At 37.1% G+C, this 16,751-nt stretch overlaps 1 protein-coding gene across 1 annotated transcript in view; it reads left to right on the top strand.

The window, feature by feature from the left end:
* ITGA9 (integrin subunit alpha 9) overlaps positions 1 to 15,039 on the top strand; it is a 225,011-nt gene extending 209,972 nt beyond the window's left edge. Inside the window, exons 27-28 of the mRNA XM_017822886.1 lie at positions 317 to 436; positions 12,905 to 15,039. Of these exons, the coding sequence (XP_017678375.1) occupies positions 317 to 436; positions 12,905 to 13,003 (219 nt within the window). The 3' untranslated portion in view covers positions 13,004 to 15,039. The remainder of the gene's footprint in view (positions 1 to 316; positions 437 to 12,904) is intronic.
* Positions 15,040 to 16,751: the final 1,712 nt, after the last annotated feature.

Below are 16,751 nucleotides of genomic sequence, written 5' to 3'. Positions count from 1 at the left end.
GATGGAGTTTTTCATGCAAAGCTTTGTGCACCTTGGTGGCCCAGCACCAAAACAAGCTCAGTGTCTGGGCTTGGGGATTGACAGGGAAGGTGTTATTTTGGAGTGGAAGCTGATATTCTTTGGATCTAACACATGGATACTCAGAGTCCACTTGAAAGCTTTAAATCCCCTGTGAAAAATAGATGAAAAGCACTAAATGCATTCCATATTTGTTTGACAGATGAAATATGATCAGGGAGGCCATGGTGCAGTGTCTCATAAGAGAAAACAGTACAACTTCTAGTCATAAAAATATCTTTTTCTAATTGCTTTGTAGGTGGTCTTTGAGGCTTTGCACAATCTGGAGCCTCGTGGATATGTTGTCGGATGGATCATTGCCATCAGTTTGCTGGTGGGAATTCTCATCTTCCTATTGCTTGCTGTGTTCTTATGGAAGGTAAGGCAATAGATGCAACATAAGCACCAAAGCTAGTCCCAGAAAAAAAGCTTAAATTTATCCTTGTATTTTTAACATCTATTTGCTTTAGGAACTGAATAATTAGTCAGTAAAAACAATTTCATATACAAGCTTTCATGAGGGACAGGGAGGGATTCATGATGTGAAGAAGTGAAAAAGTGGGGGTTTTTAGGGCCTGGTTATTAAAAGTTGAAACCTCCGATACCATTTCAGGACAACAGAGCATCCCCCTTAGAAATCTGCTGTTATATTACTCTTAGGTACTTTGCATTTCTATGGTTTTCTGATGACTGAGGCTCACTGATTTCAGCAGGATTTCCTGAAAATTGTGTCAACTTTGCTTGACCAGCAAAAAAATTGGGTGCATGTCTAGGAAAAATCAGATGGTAGCTACTGTTTTCCAGAGGTAGATGCCCTGGGGAGAGGAGTTTCCAGCAGTAAATTCTTCACATCCCTCACACAAGGAGTTCCAGATCAGTTAGTTACCAGAGGAAGAAGCACCTGGACCTGTTAAAAGACAGCCTTCCTACTGTCTCTGATAGGATACAGTTCCTTTACCCCAGACACTGTTACAGGGTAAAAGTGGGCTGATCCTGATAGTTGGCAGCAGCCATCTTGTGTGGTAAATATGAAAGGGAAGGAACTTCAAGTGTTTTAATTCCTAAGTTCCCTGCTACCAATCCATAAACTTAAAAGACCACAGTCAAGGTCAGGGACTGTCTTTGAGGGAAGTAAATCTCAAATGCACACATGGGAACATGTCCAGCACTATTTTGCTTCCCATGGCAAACGTCCAGCAGTCTGATTCACACTGTTTAGCAGCACATGTGCTGCAGGCTCTGCTAGCCGGCTGTGTTGGGACTGGAGGTCACAGGCCCAGTGTGCTGCAAAAGGACATATCGCTGCAGGTCGTCAGGCTGTAAAATGGATTTACAAACCTGGGCCAAAAACTAGCCATGCAATTCTTATTATAGATTATATAGTTGTGTGTATAGTTGTGTTATGGATTATAAAGCTACTTCATATAATATATAAATTTTATATGAGTTATAGATTTAAAGTATTTTTAAAGTCAGTTTTGAAGATTTTTAAGCATATACTGGCCAGGTTAAAATTGACTGTGCTTTCCATTTCAAAAACAATGTTTGACCACAGTCTAGAATATCTCATAACTTCTGTTTTTCTGGCATCTAGGAAATGCTTTTGCTTTCTGTGGCAGAAAGAGTTAAAGGAAAAAAAAAGTCAGTGAAATTAAGAAGGGAGAATAACCATGAGAATGGAAAAATGTGAGATTGGAAGAGACCCAGGGTTTATGTCTCAATGACACAATTTGAAAAAGGAGTTACTGCTGCTGATTTCATATGGCTCATTTCCTGTCATAAAAAGGCATGTTTGAAAATGTGCAAGATAAGAAGAATATCACCTTTCACTGTGAGTCTTCAGAAGAAACTTGCACAAGTTCAATTCTTAGTCTCTACTAGAGTTAATACAGTCCTTTGCTTCCTGGGTTAATCTTGAGACTTGAGCTCTTTTAAATTTTATAGAGATCATTCAGTGAAGAAGCTGCCACTTTGTTGAATGAAAGCTTTGAGAAATTTTGAGAGATTCCAAGTAACAGTAACTATTCCAATCAACTAACACCAGGTTTACATAGCCCTTTTTGCATGCATATGTGCTGAGGTGAAGAAAGGTGAGATGCCTTGGTCAGAGTCTGTGTTAGAGATAAGTCAGGCTTTGCCAGCTGTACTCCAGTGCTTTATCCATAGAGTTGCATGATTAGTAAAGGATTCAATAATTTAGGATTTTGTTGTAGAGAAAAGTGATTAAAATTGTGTAGCTGCTAGTATCGGGTGGTGATTGGTCAAAGGACTCAATAATCTTGGAGGTCTTTTTCAGCTATAATGATTCTATGATTGTATATATATGTGCGTGTGTGTGTGTGCATATGTGTATATATATGTGTATATATATGTATATATGTACATATATATGTATGTATATATGTATACATGTATTCCTCCCCTACGCTGAAATCCAAAGAGGTTTTGTGCCATAATTTTATGTCCCTATGCACCTCAGGGGAGAGGGGATGGTTTTTTTTTTTAAAAAATCAGTTTTATTTCATTGCAGCATTGATAGAGAAACCTGTTGAAACTGAGTGGCAATTTCATATCTTTGATGCAAGTTGTTGTGCCTATTCAGAGTTCACATGCTTCTTCTTTTCTGTACATGTAATTCCAAGATCCCTACCTGTAGGAACTACATAGCCCATACCTGTCCTGTCTGTCCATAAAATCTGCAAAAACTGTGACTTGGTTTATGTTCTCTGAAATTCTTCTTTCTGTAGTCCTCATTGCATTTTGTACAGTTTTTTTGATAACTTTTCAATTTTATTGGTTTTGTTACCCACTTATCTAGTTGCTTTAAGTGAGTTGTTACTTGCTATCTTGTGTAGGCTTCTCAGGGTACTACTCTTTTGATACAGATGCTAGGTTCAGTAGCCCTAGAATTGGGCTTTTTCAATATTATCCTGTTATAAAAATGCAGATAATTAACTTCTGTGATTCAAGACCAAACCTATACTATCTCCCAAACACAGATAGATCTTCGTTATGGATAACATCTAGGAAACCTTGAGGAGGGAATGGGACAATGAAAGTGACTGTACAAATAATTAGGTTTTCACCAGGCAGAAGTCGTGTGGATCATTTGAAGTCTGTTTATTTTCTTCTTATTTCTCGCTTTCTGAACCAAAGCAAGTATCACAAAATGTTTGTAGACCCTTGGCTTACCAAGAGCAAAAGGGTTTGTATTCCTGCAACAGTGACTCAAATGTTGGGTTTTTTACAGTAGATTGATAGGTTTACAGTAGGTTGATTTGCTGTGCTTTTTGAATTCTGACTGAATGTTACAGGAAGATTGAGTTTGTCATCTTTTATTTTTCTCACACAAGTAAATGGTTAATGCTGCTGTTATAGCCAAAACACTGCATTCACCAGTGTGTTTGCCAGCTGCCATGTAATATTTGTTCACTACTCTCAAGATAGGCAATATTTCAGTGGTGGTATGTGTCCAGTACATGTAAAATGCCTTTGTTATCCTTCTTGATGTAATGAGCTATGTAAATGTGTAATAATAATATTGTGGCTGAGTGTTCTCTCCAGTCTCAGTGTCCTCAAAATGAGAGCTGTGCATGGCAGGGTACTCTGAGAACACCACAGCCATTGCAGTTGTGTTGCTCTTATTCTGGCACTCTGTGAACAAATATAATCCACTGGCTTGTGGTTCAGAACGTCTTTCAGAAAAGAGGAAAGATAGCCATCATTTTCAGGAGTCCAAACCAGTAAAAGAATACATATGTAGACTGAAAAATTGCAAATACGTACCTAAGGTTCCAAGGCTCCCCACTGCTGGAACACAACATATGTATTTATTGGAATTCATTAGCATCCCTCAAACCCAAATGCCAATAACAGAGCAAATGTGACTTACCTAGTCTGAATTCTGCTTTTAGGCTTGGTTTCACAATGAGAAATGGTGTATTATAACTTACACCAGCCATAGCTGTTTCCTTCTGATTTGACTAATGCATGAAAGTGACTTATTTTGATAATTATGGACATGGTACAACTTTCATTCAAATATTTTTGGCAGATCAAATATATCAAAATATGATTTTAAAACTACTTTTTATTGATTCCAAAAATAGTCTTTAATGTTTAGTCTTGGGTTTTCAAACAAAGCCAGAAATATTTCAGTAGTGTTTCTTTTTTTTATTTGGAGAGGAAATGGAAAATATGGATCAAGATATGTTTTAAATTAATTATGCTTATAGGAATGATATCTCTAATTACTGTCCTATTCCCTGGTGAGATTCAGTTTTTTTCCAGACATATCTGCAGTAGACATTATGTTCTTTGAGAGCAATAATCAGAGATGAACTTTGGATGATGGCTGTGTTCATTCTGTGACTTTAAAAAATAAACTACATAGTAAAATTTTGCAACGGGAAAAAAATCTTTATATGGAAATAGTCATAAGTTTTAATGTTGGCCAGTTTGCTTTTTAATTACACTTATAAATATACTGATAACAGCTGTCTTGCAAGTTACTGTACACAGTCACCATACTGCAAGAAGTTCAGGCTTTGATTAAACTCAAGTTACCAGAACTCAGCACTGAAAGATCTTTATAAGTTCAGTCGCTATGGAAGAATTTGATTCCTAGCAGCTGTATCTGATCCTAGTGTATTGCAACTGATGAACATTGTTATGGCAGAGAAGAATTAGCAATGTACTCAAAATTGTGCTTAACTTTTAGCTTACTTTCATCTAGCCTGGCTAACTGACTTAAGATATTACTGCAGGTACCTGGGGTGAAGATCTGTAGTCCTCCATAGATTTTAGAAGTAAATTTATTTCACATGCTGTGGTACTGAAACACGCATAGTTTTTAAACACACATTTTATTAGACAATTACTTTGTAATGTTGAAATAATAAGAAAAACTGTTTTGCTAAGAACAGCCAGTCAATTCATAAACTTAGCTAAAGCAAACATTAGATAAACTATTATTTTAACTAAATACTCTATGACTATCTCAAAGGCCACATGTTAAAAACCAGTCATTAAGGCTAGATACCTCAAAATAGAAGAACAATTCAGACTGGCAGGATGCATGGAAAAGATGCATTTAGGTTTGTGAAACAGATAACTGCACACAGCAAGGGACACCAGTACAGAAAATCTGATTTAGTACTTTTTTATTTTTTAATTAATATAACATACTTTGCCATTGTCACTGATGCTAGAGTGTCAGCCCATTAATGAACAATTTGTTCCTCTAACCAATTCTTGTGTAACTTTTCTCGCAGGAGTTGTTCAGTTGGCTTCAATGGAGCTACTTGCTTATGTGGTGAATAGAGCTGGTAGTTCTGGTGTTTACCCTTGGAATATCTTTACTATGTAGGTATGGTCTAGGTTGCATCAGACAAGATTCATTCATCTAGCCTTTGATTCATTTGTGGATACATAATATCTTTTGTTAAGGACTTAGTATGTACAGTACTTCAGAAATGAATGCTTGTAGAGGAGAACTAATCTTTGAGCAAGCTGCTGAACTTCTCTTTGTCTCAGTTCCCCAGCTGCATAAGTGTATATATCATTGTGTGTATTGTATGTGTGTACAGCCATTTGTGGAATGGTGATGTTTAAATCATATTTATTTATTTTCTCGTACTTGTTTCACTGAGCAAATGAGGACCTACATTACAAGACAGTTAAGGGGTTTGCCTCTCAAAAAGTCAATGAAAGACTGAATAATTAAACCAGACCTCTGGAACTCTCATGAGCTTATCTTAGCCACACTATCATCCTTCCTCCTAAATACACATTTTCTCCTTTAACTCCTTTACAAACACACCTTTACGTCACAGTGGGACCCAGAATTGGCAGTTTGCCAATTCTTGGTGGAAAAGCTGATAGACATATCAGTTTGTGACACCTATGTACTGTGGCAAGTGTCCTTTAATTGGGAGAAAGAACATAGTGCATCATCTTGGAACTGGTAGTTTGCGAGGATTATCCAGGACCACACAAACCCAAGTGCAAAGTGTTTTTACCCACCTTCTTGACAGTAGTAAAGTGAGTTGCACTTAATAACCAGTTATCTAACCCTGCATGGGGAAATGTTCCATGCTTCTAATCTCAGCAGCACTGCTTTGCAGAGATTGGGGGTGTTGTTGCTCTGACAACTGGTGGCATTTAATGGGGTGAGGTTTCTGGCCCTGCTTTGACCCATGATTAGCTGCATATTTTTCTAGCTGTAGTACTGTTTATATGAAGGCAGAAGTATGCAAGGAGTATGCACCCAAAAAAGGTGAGGAGATTAATTCTCTGTAAGTTAATTCTTTCTGAAGTGCCGTGAGGTGAATGGCTTTAGACTTCTGCCTAGATTAGCAATGTGGCATTAAAAGATTTGTGATGTAAATACATACCGTTCAGCAGGTATGAATGGATAGTGGTTACAGTAGATAAAGAAACTGTATGCTAGAGGAAAGACAGCTTGTGACTAAGGCACTGAACCTTAAGGTATGTTATCAAAGCCTAGTTACATGGGAGATTTCTTCAGTGGTTCTTACATTTTGTTTCATTTTTTAGTTACCCCTCTGACAGTGCTTTACTCCCTTTTCTTTTTACTTGTTGGTTTGTACTGTGATTGGTAACCTTGTCAGTATAGGCATACTGTTAAAAATAAATACTTTCTATGTTCAGCTTAACACCTCAGTATGCACTGGAGAAACTTAATTAAAAATAGTACAAAAACTCACAAAAGTCTCTGATATAGTCTTGGATCCTGTTTGAATGTTTTTGTTCACAAACCTCTATTCCTAGCTCAGTGATAGTCTTGAGACACTGCCGTAAATCAATACATAATGCTGTTTTTACAGCAGTACGTAACTGTTTCTTAATGAATCATATTAATGAGAAAAAGACTTTTAAAAAAAACCATTCTTCTTCAATCTCCATTTCAAACTATTTATCTTTTTATTTGATTGGGAGAATAAGCCCTGTTGGATTATGAATTATAAAAATGTTTTAGAAATTTATCCAATGGTGACTATAACAAAAGCAGTGATATTGCTTGCCCTCTGATCAGCTTTGGTTTTTTCCCAACTGCAAATTAAATTTTATTTTGTAATCTCATCACTCTTCAAGCATACTTATAATTGGCACCCTAAAGAAATAGCCACAGAGTCACACTGCAGGAAATGTTAGGTAAGTGTTTATACTTCTGGAGTTTAGAAAAATATAAGGTCCAGTAATTGAGCCTTTGGATGAGCACAAAGTAGCAGCAAAAAAAAAAAAAAAAGATAATTTACTGTGATGTTAATTCACTTAAATGACTTTTGACTGAAGTTTTCAGTTTGTGTGAGTACAGGAAGAATGTAATTCTATGTGAGTGTTGTTAGATATGACTTATCTGTGATTTTTAAGGGATTTAAATCTGGCATGACAGCTAAAGGGAGTTGTCTGTGCTAGAGACTTTAAATACTCACGTTTGAATACAGGACTTGACAGTGCTTCGCATGGCAAGAAATGCCTTCACAATAACTGGTGTAATTCCTCATTCCAGACCAACACAGATTTTCTGTTGCTTTATTGTTCAGTTTTGCCAGAAACATATTTTTTGCTCAGCATACACTGTAGATGGCAGTAAGGTCATGCTAGAAAAGGGTACATGGGCTGGAATAAGTAAATTAAAGGAAGTGTGTAAAACCTATGGATGGTTTCAGGTTTTGAAGTGACAAACACTATCCAGTCCTTTCTGAAGATGCTTCAAGTAAATATTAGAGCTGCTATAAGTAGGTGGCTTAGAGTCAAAACCTGAAGCACCTCCAGTTATTCTAGCCCATCTACCCTTTTCTCATTTTCTGCATTGTCTTTACTGGCTGATGCCTCTTCTTCCATTATAACCCTTCAGCTTCCCACAGTGCTCTCTCCTTGCTTCCTGCAAATACTTCCTGTTGCCCTTCCTCTCATGAGTGCCTTCCCTAGGCAGAAGTTTACTGATCAAAGTATTTTCCTCAGTCCTTTACTTGGGTGTAGTTGTGTGAACTCACAGACTGCCTGATGGGGTCACAGCTCTTGACATGGGTATTCCTTTGCTCTGTACATACATCTGTATGTGTACACACATGCATATATCTGTATATATAGAAAACAAGGTTTGGGAGAAATGAACAATATTAGACTCATTACCATGAAACGTGTTGGAGACCATCGGCCCACTGTAAACACCCATTCTACAAATGAGATCACAGCAAAGCTCCTGTTAAAGCTGAGGATCTCTTTTCCTCTTCCTTGCTCAAAATTCAGGACTCAATCCCAGCAGTGCTATCCTCACTGTGTTTTCTCAGTTCCCTTAATGGCTTTGCATTAGCCATGGAAAAGAGATCTTCTGGTGTTCCTTCAGCTCCAGTGATAAAAGAGCCAATATGTGCTCAGCCCCATGTTGTATCAATTCTTCTGCTTTGGTCCAAGTGTCTGCCTCCTTATTACCTCTCACTCTATCCTAAATTCACTTGTTCTCTCCAGCTTGCTACTGGTATTAATCAGCCCTCACCGTACAGGTTAATATTGGTATCATTTTTAATGAAATTATTAATTGTAAGGAGACGGATATGCAGGTTGTATGGAGTCTTGCGAGACAATGACTGTGTTGTGATTTCTTCATGGTCCTTATCAAAAAAATCCCTTTCTGGTGATGATAGGGATTATATCACATTAAATGGAAATATGCATTAAACACTAAGGAACAGTATTGCATAACAAAGCACATCCTTGTCTTTCAAGGATGGGAAATTTATCTAATCCCTGACCACTATTTCTAAAAATGTTAAAAAAAATAATCCTTAAGGTTCAGTTTCTCTTTTTGCCTGCACTTAACTCCTCTACATAATTTTAGAGTATTCACATCATTTACAGCAAATAAGCATAATTCTTTGTAATGGGGTCACCTCTAGATGTAGGAATTCATGCTTTATTAATATTTACTATGGTTTTCAGCTCACTTTTTATCCCTGCTGAAAAGTTATACAAAAGCACTGTGTATTCAGTGAAAAAATAGTAAAATACCAAAATGCTCATAAACAACTTTTAAAGACAATTCCTGAAGCAGATGTTCAGTAACAGACATTTTTTATGAAAATAACAGTGGGAAGGAGTTTGGGTTTGTTTGTTTGGCCCTCAAGGAAATTAAAAAGCCTTTCTATAATTTTGATTATAACTTCAAGAGAAAGTTTTATTATATCAAGGATGTGTTTGCATGAAGGATGGAAACCTTAAGGGTTTAAAACCTGTTTTTAAAACTAGAAATTAAACTTCTCTTGTTAATCTAAGGAAGCAAAGTCCTCTGGCAGTTTTCTAATGAAAAACATGTAGGTCTGTTATAAAAACTGATAATACAAAAAATGGCATCCACTTTTTCAACACATCTGCTCCCTGAGCATATATAAGTAACAGCAGCAGATTCCTGTGAATAAGTAAGTACCTATGATTAATCCTACTGGGGCAGAACAACAGAGAAGTATTAGGCTCTTACACTTTTTTTTTCCCTTATCAATATAATAATTCACTTCCATTTTAGACTGAAAATCTAGAGAAACTTCAGCTATTTGCTTCAAGCCTCATTGAGCTGAATTCTGTTGGCATTAATGGTGAACTTTCACTGAGATCTTATGGTGGCGCTATCTTGAGGTTGTCTTCTAAAAATAAATCCTTTGCGCTAGTATAGCTTGTAGGTTCAAGTACAAAAATTACTAATAAGGATTTTTTTCTGCTAAAGAAAGAATTTGATCTGATGTCTAGAGTAAGTTTGAAGGATGGGGAACTAGAAAAACTCCTCTTTAATTTTCTCTTCTTGAATCCTTGCAGATAGTGCTCTGAAAGATGCTAGGAAGTGAGGGAGACGTGGCCCTCTGAAATTCAACAGTGTCACTTTTTTGAGGTGATTTTTCAGAACAGGACCACCACTATCCCTGCATTTGCATGTACATAGCAACAGATAAAGCTTTGCTTCTGACAGATGGGAACGATACTACGTTCACAGTCTGTGCCCAAGAATTTCTATGTACAAATGAGTTTTAAGGTCTAATCTCAGTTATTACAGGGGGCTTCCAGAAGGTCATGGGACATTTATGTATATGTCTACCTACTGTGCATTTATAACATGGCTGTAGGTCTTGTGGTTTGGGAATGATATTCTCCAGCTACGCTACCACTGCCTCCACCACACTTCCACCACTTCCTCCACTCGATGGACTGGAAGGAATCCCTTCTCCCTGGAAGAGACTCCCTTCCACCATCCCTGGGAATGACCTGAGGTGGTATAATATAACCTCCAGGTCCCAGCCACACCCCTCCTGACCACTGCAAAAATTAAACCTGTCTTTTTGCTGCCTTTATTGGCTGCTCCTGTATGGGGCAGAGAATCTCTCCAAAAACTGGATTATTTTCTCCCACATTTCATGCCACTCATGGCTATCAATCCTTGAGGCAGATCTCTGAATGACCTTCCTAAAGGAAAGAAATTACCTTCTCTTTCTTGACTCTAAACATGGTGTGGACTGCACTGAGGAATCCTGGCAGTCTTGGCAACAAGAACATGCTTTCCTTAACATTCAAGTGAATTTCAAAACTTCCGAAAGCTGTTGTAACAGACCTGAAAGAGGAAAAAGGGTTGAAAAGCTAGGGAAAATCACCCTCCCCTGTTCTCCTGCAGACTGGGTACAATTATTGATGGACTCCCAAAGGTAGCACCCGAGGCAAGGGTAGGAGAGTGACACTGAATACATATCCCAAATGACCCTCATTGTCCTTGACTTTATCATGTCATAAGCTGATATCAGACAGTACAATGACAGAGCAATCCTGATCCCCCTCCCTGCTCTGAAAAAGAGCACCACGAGGAGCACGTAGGGGAATATATACAGGGTTAGGTACCCCACCCACATGAACAGACCAAGCAATATTGTGACCAGTGGCTCTGTACCTAATACAACAAATGCTTGGATCAAATTTGTTTTCAACCCACTCTGGGCAGATCTGTTATTTTCTTAACCCTTCAAGCCACACATTGTGTGCCAAAGAAGGCTGTCATGATTTAGGAATGGTATTCACCAATGTAGTGCTCCCACTAAAACCACGTGTCACTCACTCCTCCCCTCCCATGCAGCAGACTGAAAAGGAGAATTGGAGGCACAAAAGGTAAAGATCACAGGTTGAGATAAGAAAAATTTACTGGAAACAGCAATGAGATAGCAAACAGTAACAGCAGCAAGATTAATAACAAAAGCTCACAAAAGAGAGAGAGTGATTCACCTACAAATGACTCACTGAGCCTGAGGTGACTGCAACCACACCACCCTGACTGCCCCTTCCAGCTCGGAAACAGTGTTACCCCACTGCTCCCTCTGGCTTTCAAGCCAGTGCCATCCTATTGCTCTCTCCACCATGCTTACTTGATTTGAAGGAACCCCTGCTCCTTAGAAGAGACTCTCTTCCCCCACCCCCAGCAATGGCATGAGATTGTATAGAATAACCTCCAGGTCTTAACCATGCCCCCTCCTGGCTACTGCAGAAATTATCCCTGTCTTGGCCAGAATCAGGACAGTAGGTGTGTATGTAATGTAATGTACACAAATGCACTCAGCAGGGTACACTTATTTCTAAAATAATGGCATGTCCCAGTGGTTCACAGTTACCAAACAAAGGGGCTTGTTAGACCACGCTGCAGCTTCTATGTCCTTTGCATAGGAGGCAAGAAGCAGAATGAGAGGATGGTGTGTGCATTCTCATGCTGCTGTGAATTCAGGATGTAGCTGGGGGCACTGGCAAAGACCTGAGCTTTAGGAAACCCTGCTGGAGAAGCAGCATTGGCAGATTGACCATGCTGCCTTTCAGACCCCTGTGAGTTAAAATACACTAGAAGAAAGTGAAAGTTGCTGAAAACTGAAATTAAAAAGTCCAAATTAAGGGAATATTAGTTATGACAAGACAGCACAAAATTTTCCTGCACATAGCCAGTTTGGGAATAAAGGGTGGCAATAACTAGTTCATAAAGGAAGACTAAAACATCATGTTTTACACAGCAGGAGTAGAAAAACAAGTTTAGAGTGGAAGGAGTTACATAAATATTTCATTATGGTGAACAAAATATTGATTCAGTGATCTCAACAGTGCTAAGTTTGAGGAGTTATTCTTGAATGGTTACCAAAGTCTGTTATTAAAATAATTTTTGGTTTTTTGAAAGACTTAAAAAAAACCAGAGATATGAGAAGTTTTTCTCCAAAGTGAAATGAAACCCACTTGCATTTCTTAAAGTACAAGGGTTTAGGATGCAAGAAGATGTGCAAAAGGAATTATCAGTAATGATAGCTGGAATTGAGATGCTGGGACATGGGTAGGTGTACTGTATTCCTCTGATCCCTGTTGTTTTGTGCAGTTGTGGACACTGAGAGCATCATTCATAAAACTCAGTCAGCATTTACTCAGGACCTGAGTGTTACTCTGACTTTAGGTTCAGCTCCAAATTTTGCATTAGTCTCCATTTTAAACCAATAAACCTGTATCTGCCTCTTCTGGTCTGTTTTATTAGGAATACTTTATGAGCTTTTTTTTTTTAAAGTATGCTTTATGTAAGAGGACCTCTTACCTCTTAGTAGTTCATCTATAAGGAGCAGAGAATTTGTGAAGATTTGGGACCCAGTTTGATCGCATTTATACTGATGTAAATAAGGAGCTATGATTTCAGATTGGCACTTGGAGGATTAAATACTAACTCCTGTGCTGTTTTTTTCTGCACACCATTTTCTGTCCTCACACTGACAAATTAAGTTTCAGTTTAATGATAGTGTAACTTACCACTGTCATCTCTTCTGATTTGCAGATGGGCTTCTTCCGCCGGAGGTATAAAGAAATTATTGAGGCCGAAAAGAGCAAAAAGGAGAATGAAGATAGTTGGAACTGGGTCCAGAAAAACCAGTGAACTGCCCATGAAAACTAAAGCCCAGTCATGTGACACGTGCTCACTAGCCTATAGGTCCTGCTCTCATATCTTCCATATGTGGAAGAAGGAATCTTCTCCAGATTTTTCGGAGACCCATTGATGCTGTGTCTTTATCACTCAAAAAAAACTAGGGAACATATCCTGAGGCAACCACTGTAGCCATGTCAGGTGACTGGAGCAATTCATACTTCATTTAAGAGTTGAACTTTGAACTTTGGTAACCAAGCTGCAGTGCAGAACAATATTTATGAATCCAACTATTTGGTATACCCTCAGGGGAAGACTTTTACCTAAAAATATATTTTATAAATATAAGCTTTTTATATTGAGTATGTCTTTATATTTGTATCAATGTTTTATAATTTCTACTGAATAGTATATAGTTCACTCAAGCACTGATATCTGGCTAAATCTTTGAAAATACATATGTGTATATATAAATTCTATTGTACTTTTAAACTTCAATGCGAGAGAAAAGAAATTTGCAGAGAAAAGTGACTGAAATCCTCATATGCTTAATTCAAAAGGCTTGGTAGTATTGTGTATAGACCATTTAATGGATATAAGCCAAAATCTTTTCATAGTCTCTTTCTTTGAGTTGAACTTGTTGTTTGATTTATAAACTAAAGAACCTAAAGTATTTCACAGTTGTGATAGTTGTGATATTCTGGATCTTGAGCCTGTCCTTTACTGGCCTGAATGGGAGAGGATGAAAATGCTTCCTCAATGATATGTAGCAAGATGTAGATTGCTTTGGTTCACTGAAGAAGGTATCACAGAATGTTTTCCTTTGGGAATTTTTCTCTTGCAATCTCTAGGATTTTTATAGTAGTCTAGGATTGTACAATTGAGACACCAGAGGGATATAATTGGGCTGACCATTATGGCATTGGTAAATTCCTTGGAATAAAAAAAAAATTAAATGGAGCCATATTAATATTAAGAGGGATATTTTTAAAGCTACTGTTGCTATCAAATCAAGTGATAAATTGCTACAAGCTACGAGCATTATGTCTCCTTTGTGAGTTATATACATAAGTCATGAGTTTGTTTATATGATAATTTTAAGAGAGATAAGTAGATGCAAGGGTTAAAATGTTTGGATCTTTGAGTCTCAAGATTCCCTGTGTGGGTGTTCCAAGTACTGAATGCCATCCTTCTTCAACCGTTAAGAAGGAAGTTTAGGCTAGGTGCAGATGTTACTGGATCTCAGATTTCCACTTTGGTTGCTGGTAATTACTTAACTAGTTTGTTGAATTAGAAGAGACCTAGTTGTAATTAATTCAACCGTGTTTCTTTAAAAAGCTCTTGGATTTCTGAATAGAAATAGTGGAATTCTGTAAGACTTGGGTTTAGATTCTACTTGTGTTTTGCACTTTGTGTAAATAAGAATTAAATGTCATGTTGGTATAAAATCCATATAAAGGAAAGGGTCAAGCTCATTGGTAGAAAGTGAAATCAGGATTGAAAGGTTGCAGGATGTCTTATTCCTTAAGGGTATGATAAAAGAACATTATATCCATTATAGCTTCAAATTTTAAAAACTAACCTCATCCATATTCCTGTTTGCTTTTTACCCCCACTGGCATTAAGTGTCTTCTATTACTACAGTATTGATCAATATTTATTAACTATTAACTATCTGCATGCATTAGGGAAAAAATAGTTTTAAAGTGAATTAAGTTTATTGATTCAACATCTGACAAGAAAAGCTACTGGTCTATTCAGTTATTTTTCTTAAAACAATCATTGGTGACTTGACAGATTCTGTGTAACAAATGATCATTTAAGCCAGAATCCAAGGCAAAGTGCTGTTAAAATCACATGTAGTACAGATTTTTCTTTAGAGTGCAAAAACAAAAGGCTTGTGGCATTTGACTGCACTGTTGTATTATCATAGGATGGTAAAATGACTTGGGTTGGAAGGGACATTAAAGATCTAGTTCCAACCCCCCTGCAGGGAAGCCTTTCACTAGATCAGATTGCTCAAAGCCCTATCCAACCTGGCCTTGAGCACTTCCAGAGATGGGACATCTACAACTTCTTTGGGCAACCTGTTCCAGTGCCTCACCATCCTCACAGTAAAGAATTTCCTCCTAATATCTAATCTGAACCTGCCTTTCGCATTAGAAGCTGATGAATTTCTCACAGTATGATATTTCTGACATCAGTTAGTTTTGCTGGTATATTAACTTAATTTGTCTGGGTTTTTCTGTTACAAAATATCTAAGTTGGACAGAAATTGGATACGAGATTGTTTCACAGCTATGAATTGAAAAAGAAACTGCTTAAAGTACTTGCTGAAAAAAAAAGAGACTGTTTATTAGATGTAAGATCCTGCAGTATCCACCCTCTCTAAAACTGAGCCCCTCAAAAATTCCTAAGAAGTAAATTTGCTGAAAAAATAGCTCAGCGAAAAAGTGAAATTATTTGTGAATTTAACTGAATTTAAAAGTTTTTATCTGAAAAAAAAGGAGGAAGTTCCCTTTGAAAAGTTGAAATGCTTAATTTCCATTTTTTAAACAGAAACTTATTTTAAAATCTGCCAAAAATGTTTCATTACAATATTTTAAAAATACAAATTATTTATTCCTTTGAGACATCTTTTAAAAGTATATAAAGAAAAGAGTTAAAAAGGGTAAAATACCCATTTAGCATTTATATTTTGTTGGACTTTTTGTTTTGTTTTGTCTCAAGGCAAAAATGTCTCTCTTATTTGCTTAAAGTAAAAAAAAAACAAATAAAAATAAATCGCATTTGACTGAGCCCATACTGGACTTTTTGGATTTCTGACCTAAATTGTCAGAAAATTGATCCAGCTCAAGTCCTTTAATGAAAATCTAGTTGTTGCCCAGATGAGTGCCATATTCTTGAAATGATCCACAAATTCTTAGTGTCATTACTGTTAGGCCCTCGGTAGATCTGTTGTAAAATAGGGTTTTGGTTTTATATGTATACTCTCCATATTTTTTTCTTTCTTTTTCTTTTTTTTTTAGTCAAGTTCTATTGTGGCTCTTGTATGCTTTCAGTTAGGATAGTCAGATGTGACAATGAAACATATCAATCCTTCATATTAAAATATTGTAGATGCACCTTTCCACTCCTTAAAAAGCAGCCAAACAAAAATTCCCACTAATAACAGTTGGTTGCAATCATTTTTTAATCCTAAAATCTTACGAAAAAGTAATATATGTCAAGAATGTGTAGGAAATAACTATGCTATAGATCTGCTGGTTTGGTTGGTGGGGTTTTTTGTTTTGTTTTATTTTAATTATGAAACTGTTATAAATATAATTGTATCAAAATCTGGAGACATAGTTACTTTGGAAATTGCTTTTTCGGCTCTAAGGTTCCCATGTGTCAGCTGCTTGTTAGTTTCTTTGTGATGTTCCAATTCTGCAGCAGCTGGGGGTAGTCATTGTACAAGTTCTCTCCAGTTAATCCATTTTGAGACAATGTCTTTAATTGTCTTGGACAAGTTAATTGAAAGGTTTGCTAAATTGACATTGCCTTTTTTTTTCCAGTGGGTTCACTTTGCACTAGCTCTAAGCTATTCAGGAGAAAGCTTAGAAGTGGGGCAGTAACATTTTCAAATGCATCCTCTGGCATCTGAGAGATCTGAAGCTTGCAATGTGTCTTTTTACAAATAGTACCAATGAAGTTGGGTTTAGGATAGGAAGAAAACAATCTCAGAAAAATATGATCAAGAAGAAAGGAGGGGGGAATT

Source organism: Lepidothrix coronata, unplaced genomic scaffold (assembly GCF_001604755.1).
Source record: "Lepidothrix coronata isolate B3197 unplaced genomic scaffold, Lepidothrix_coronata-1.0 Scaffold3, whole genome shotgun sequence".
Lineage (NCBI taxonomy): Eukaryota > Metazoa > Chordata > Aves > Passeriformes > Pipridae > Lepidothrix > Lepidothrix coronata.
Note: the sequence above shows the minus strand (reverse complement) of the source record. Positions and strands in the feature narration are given on the sequence as shown.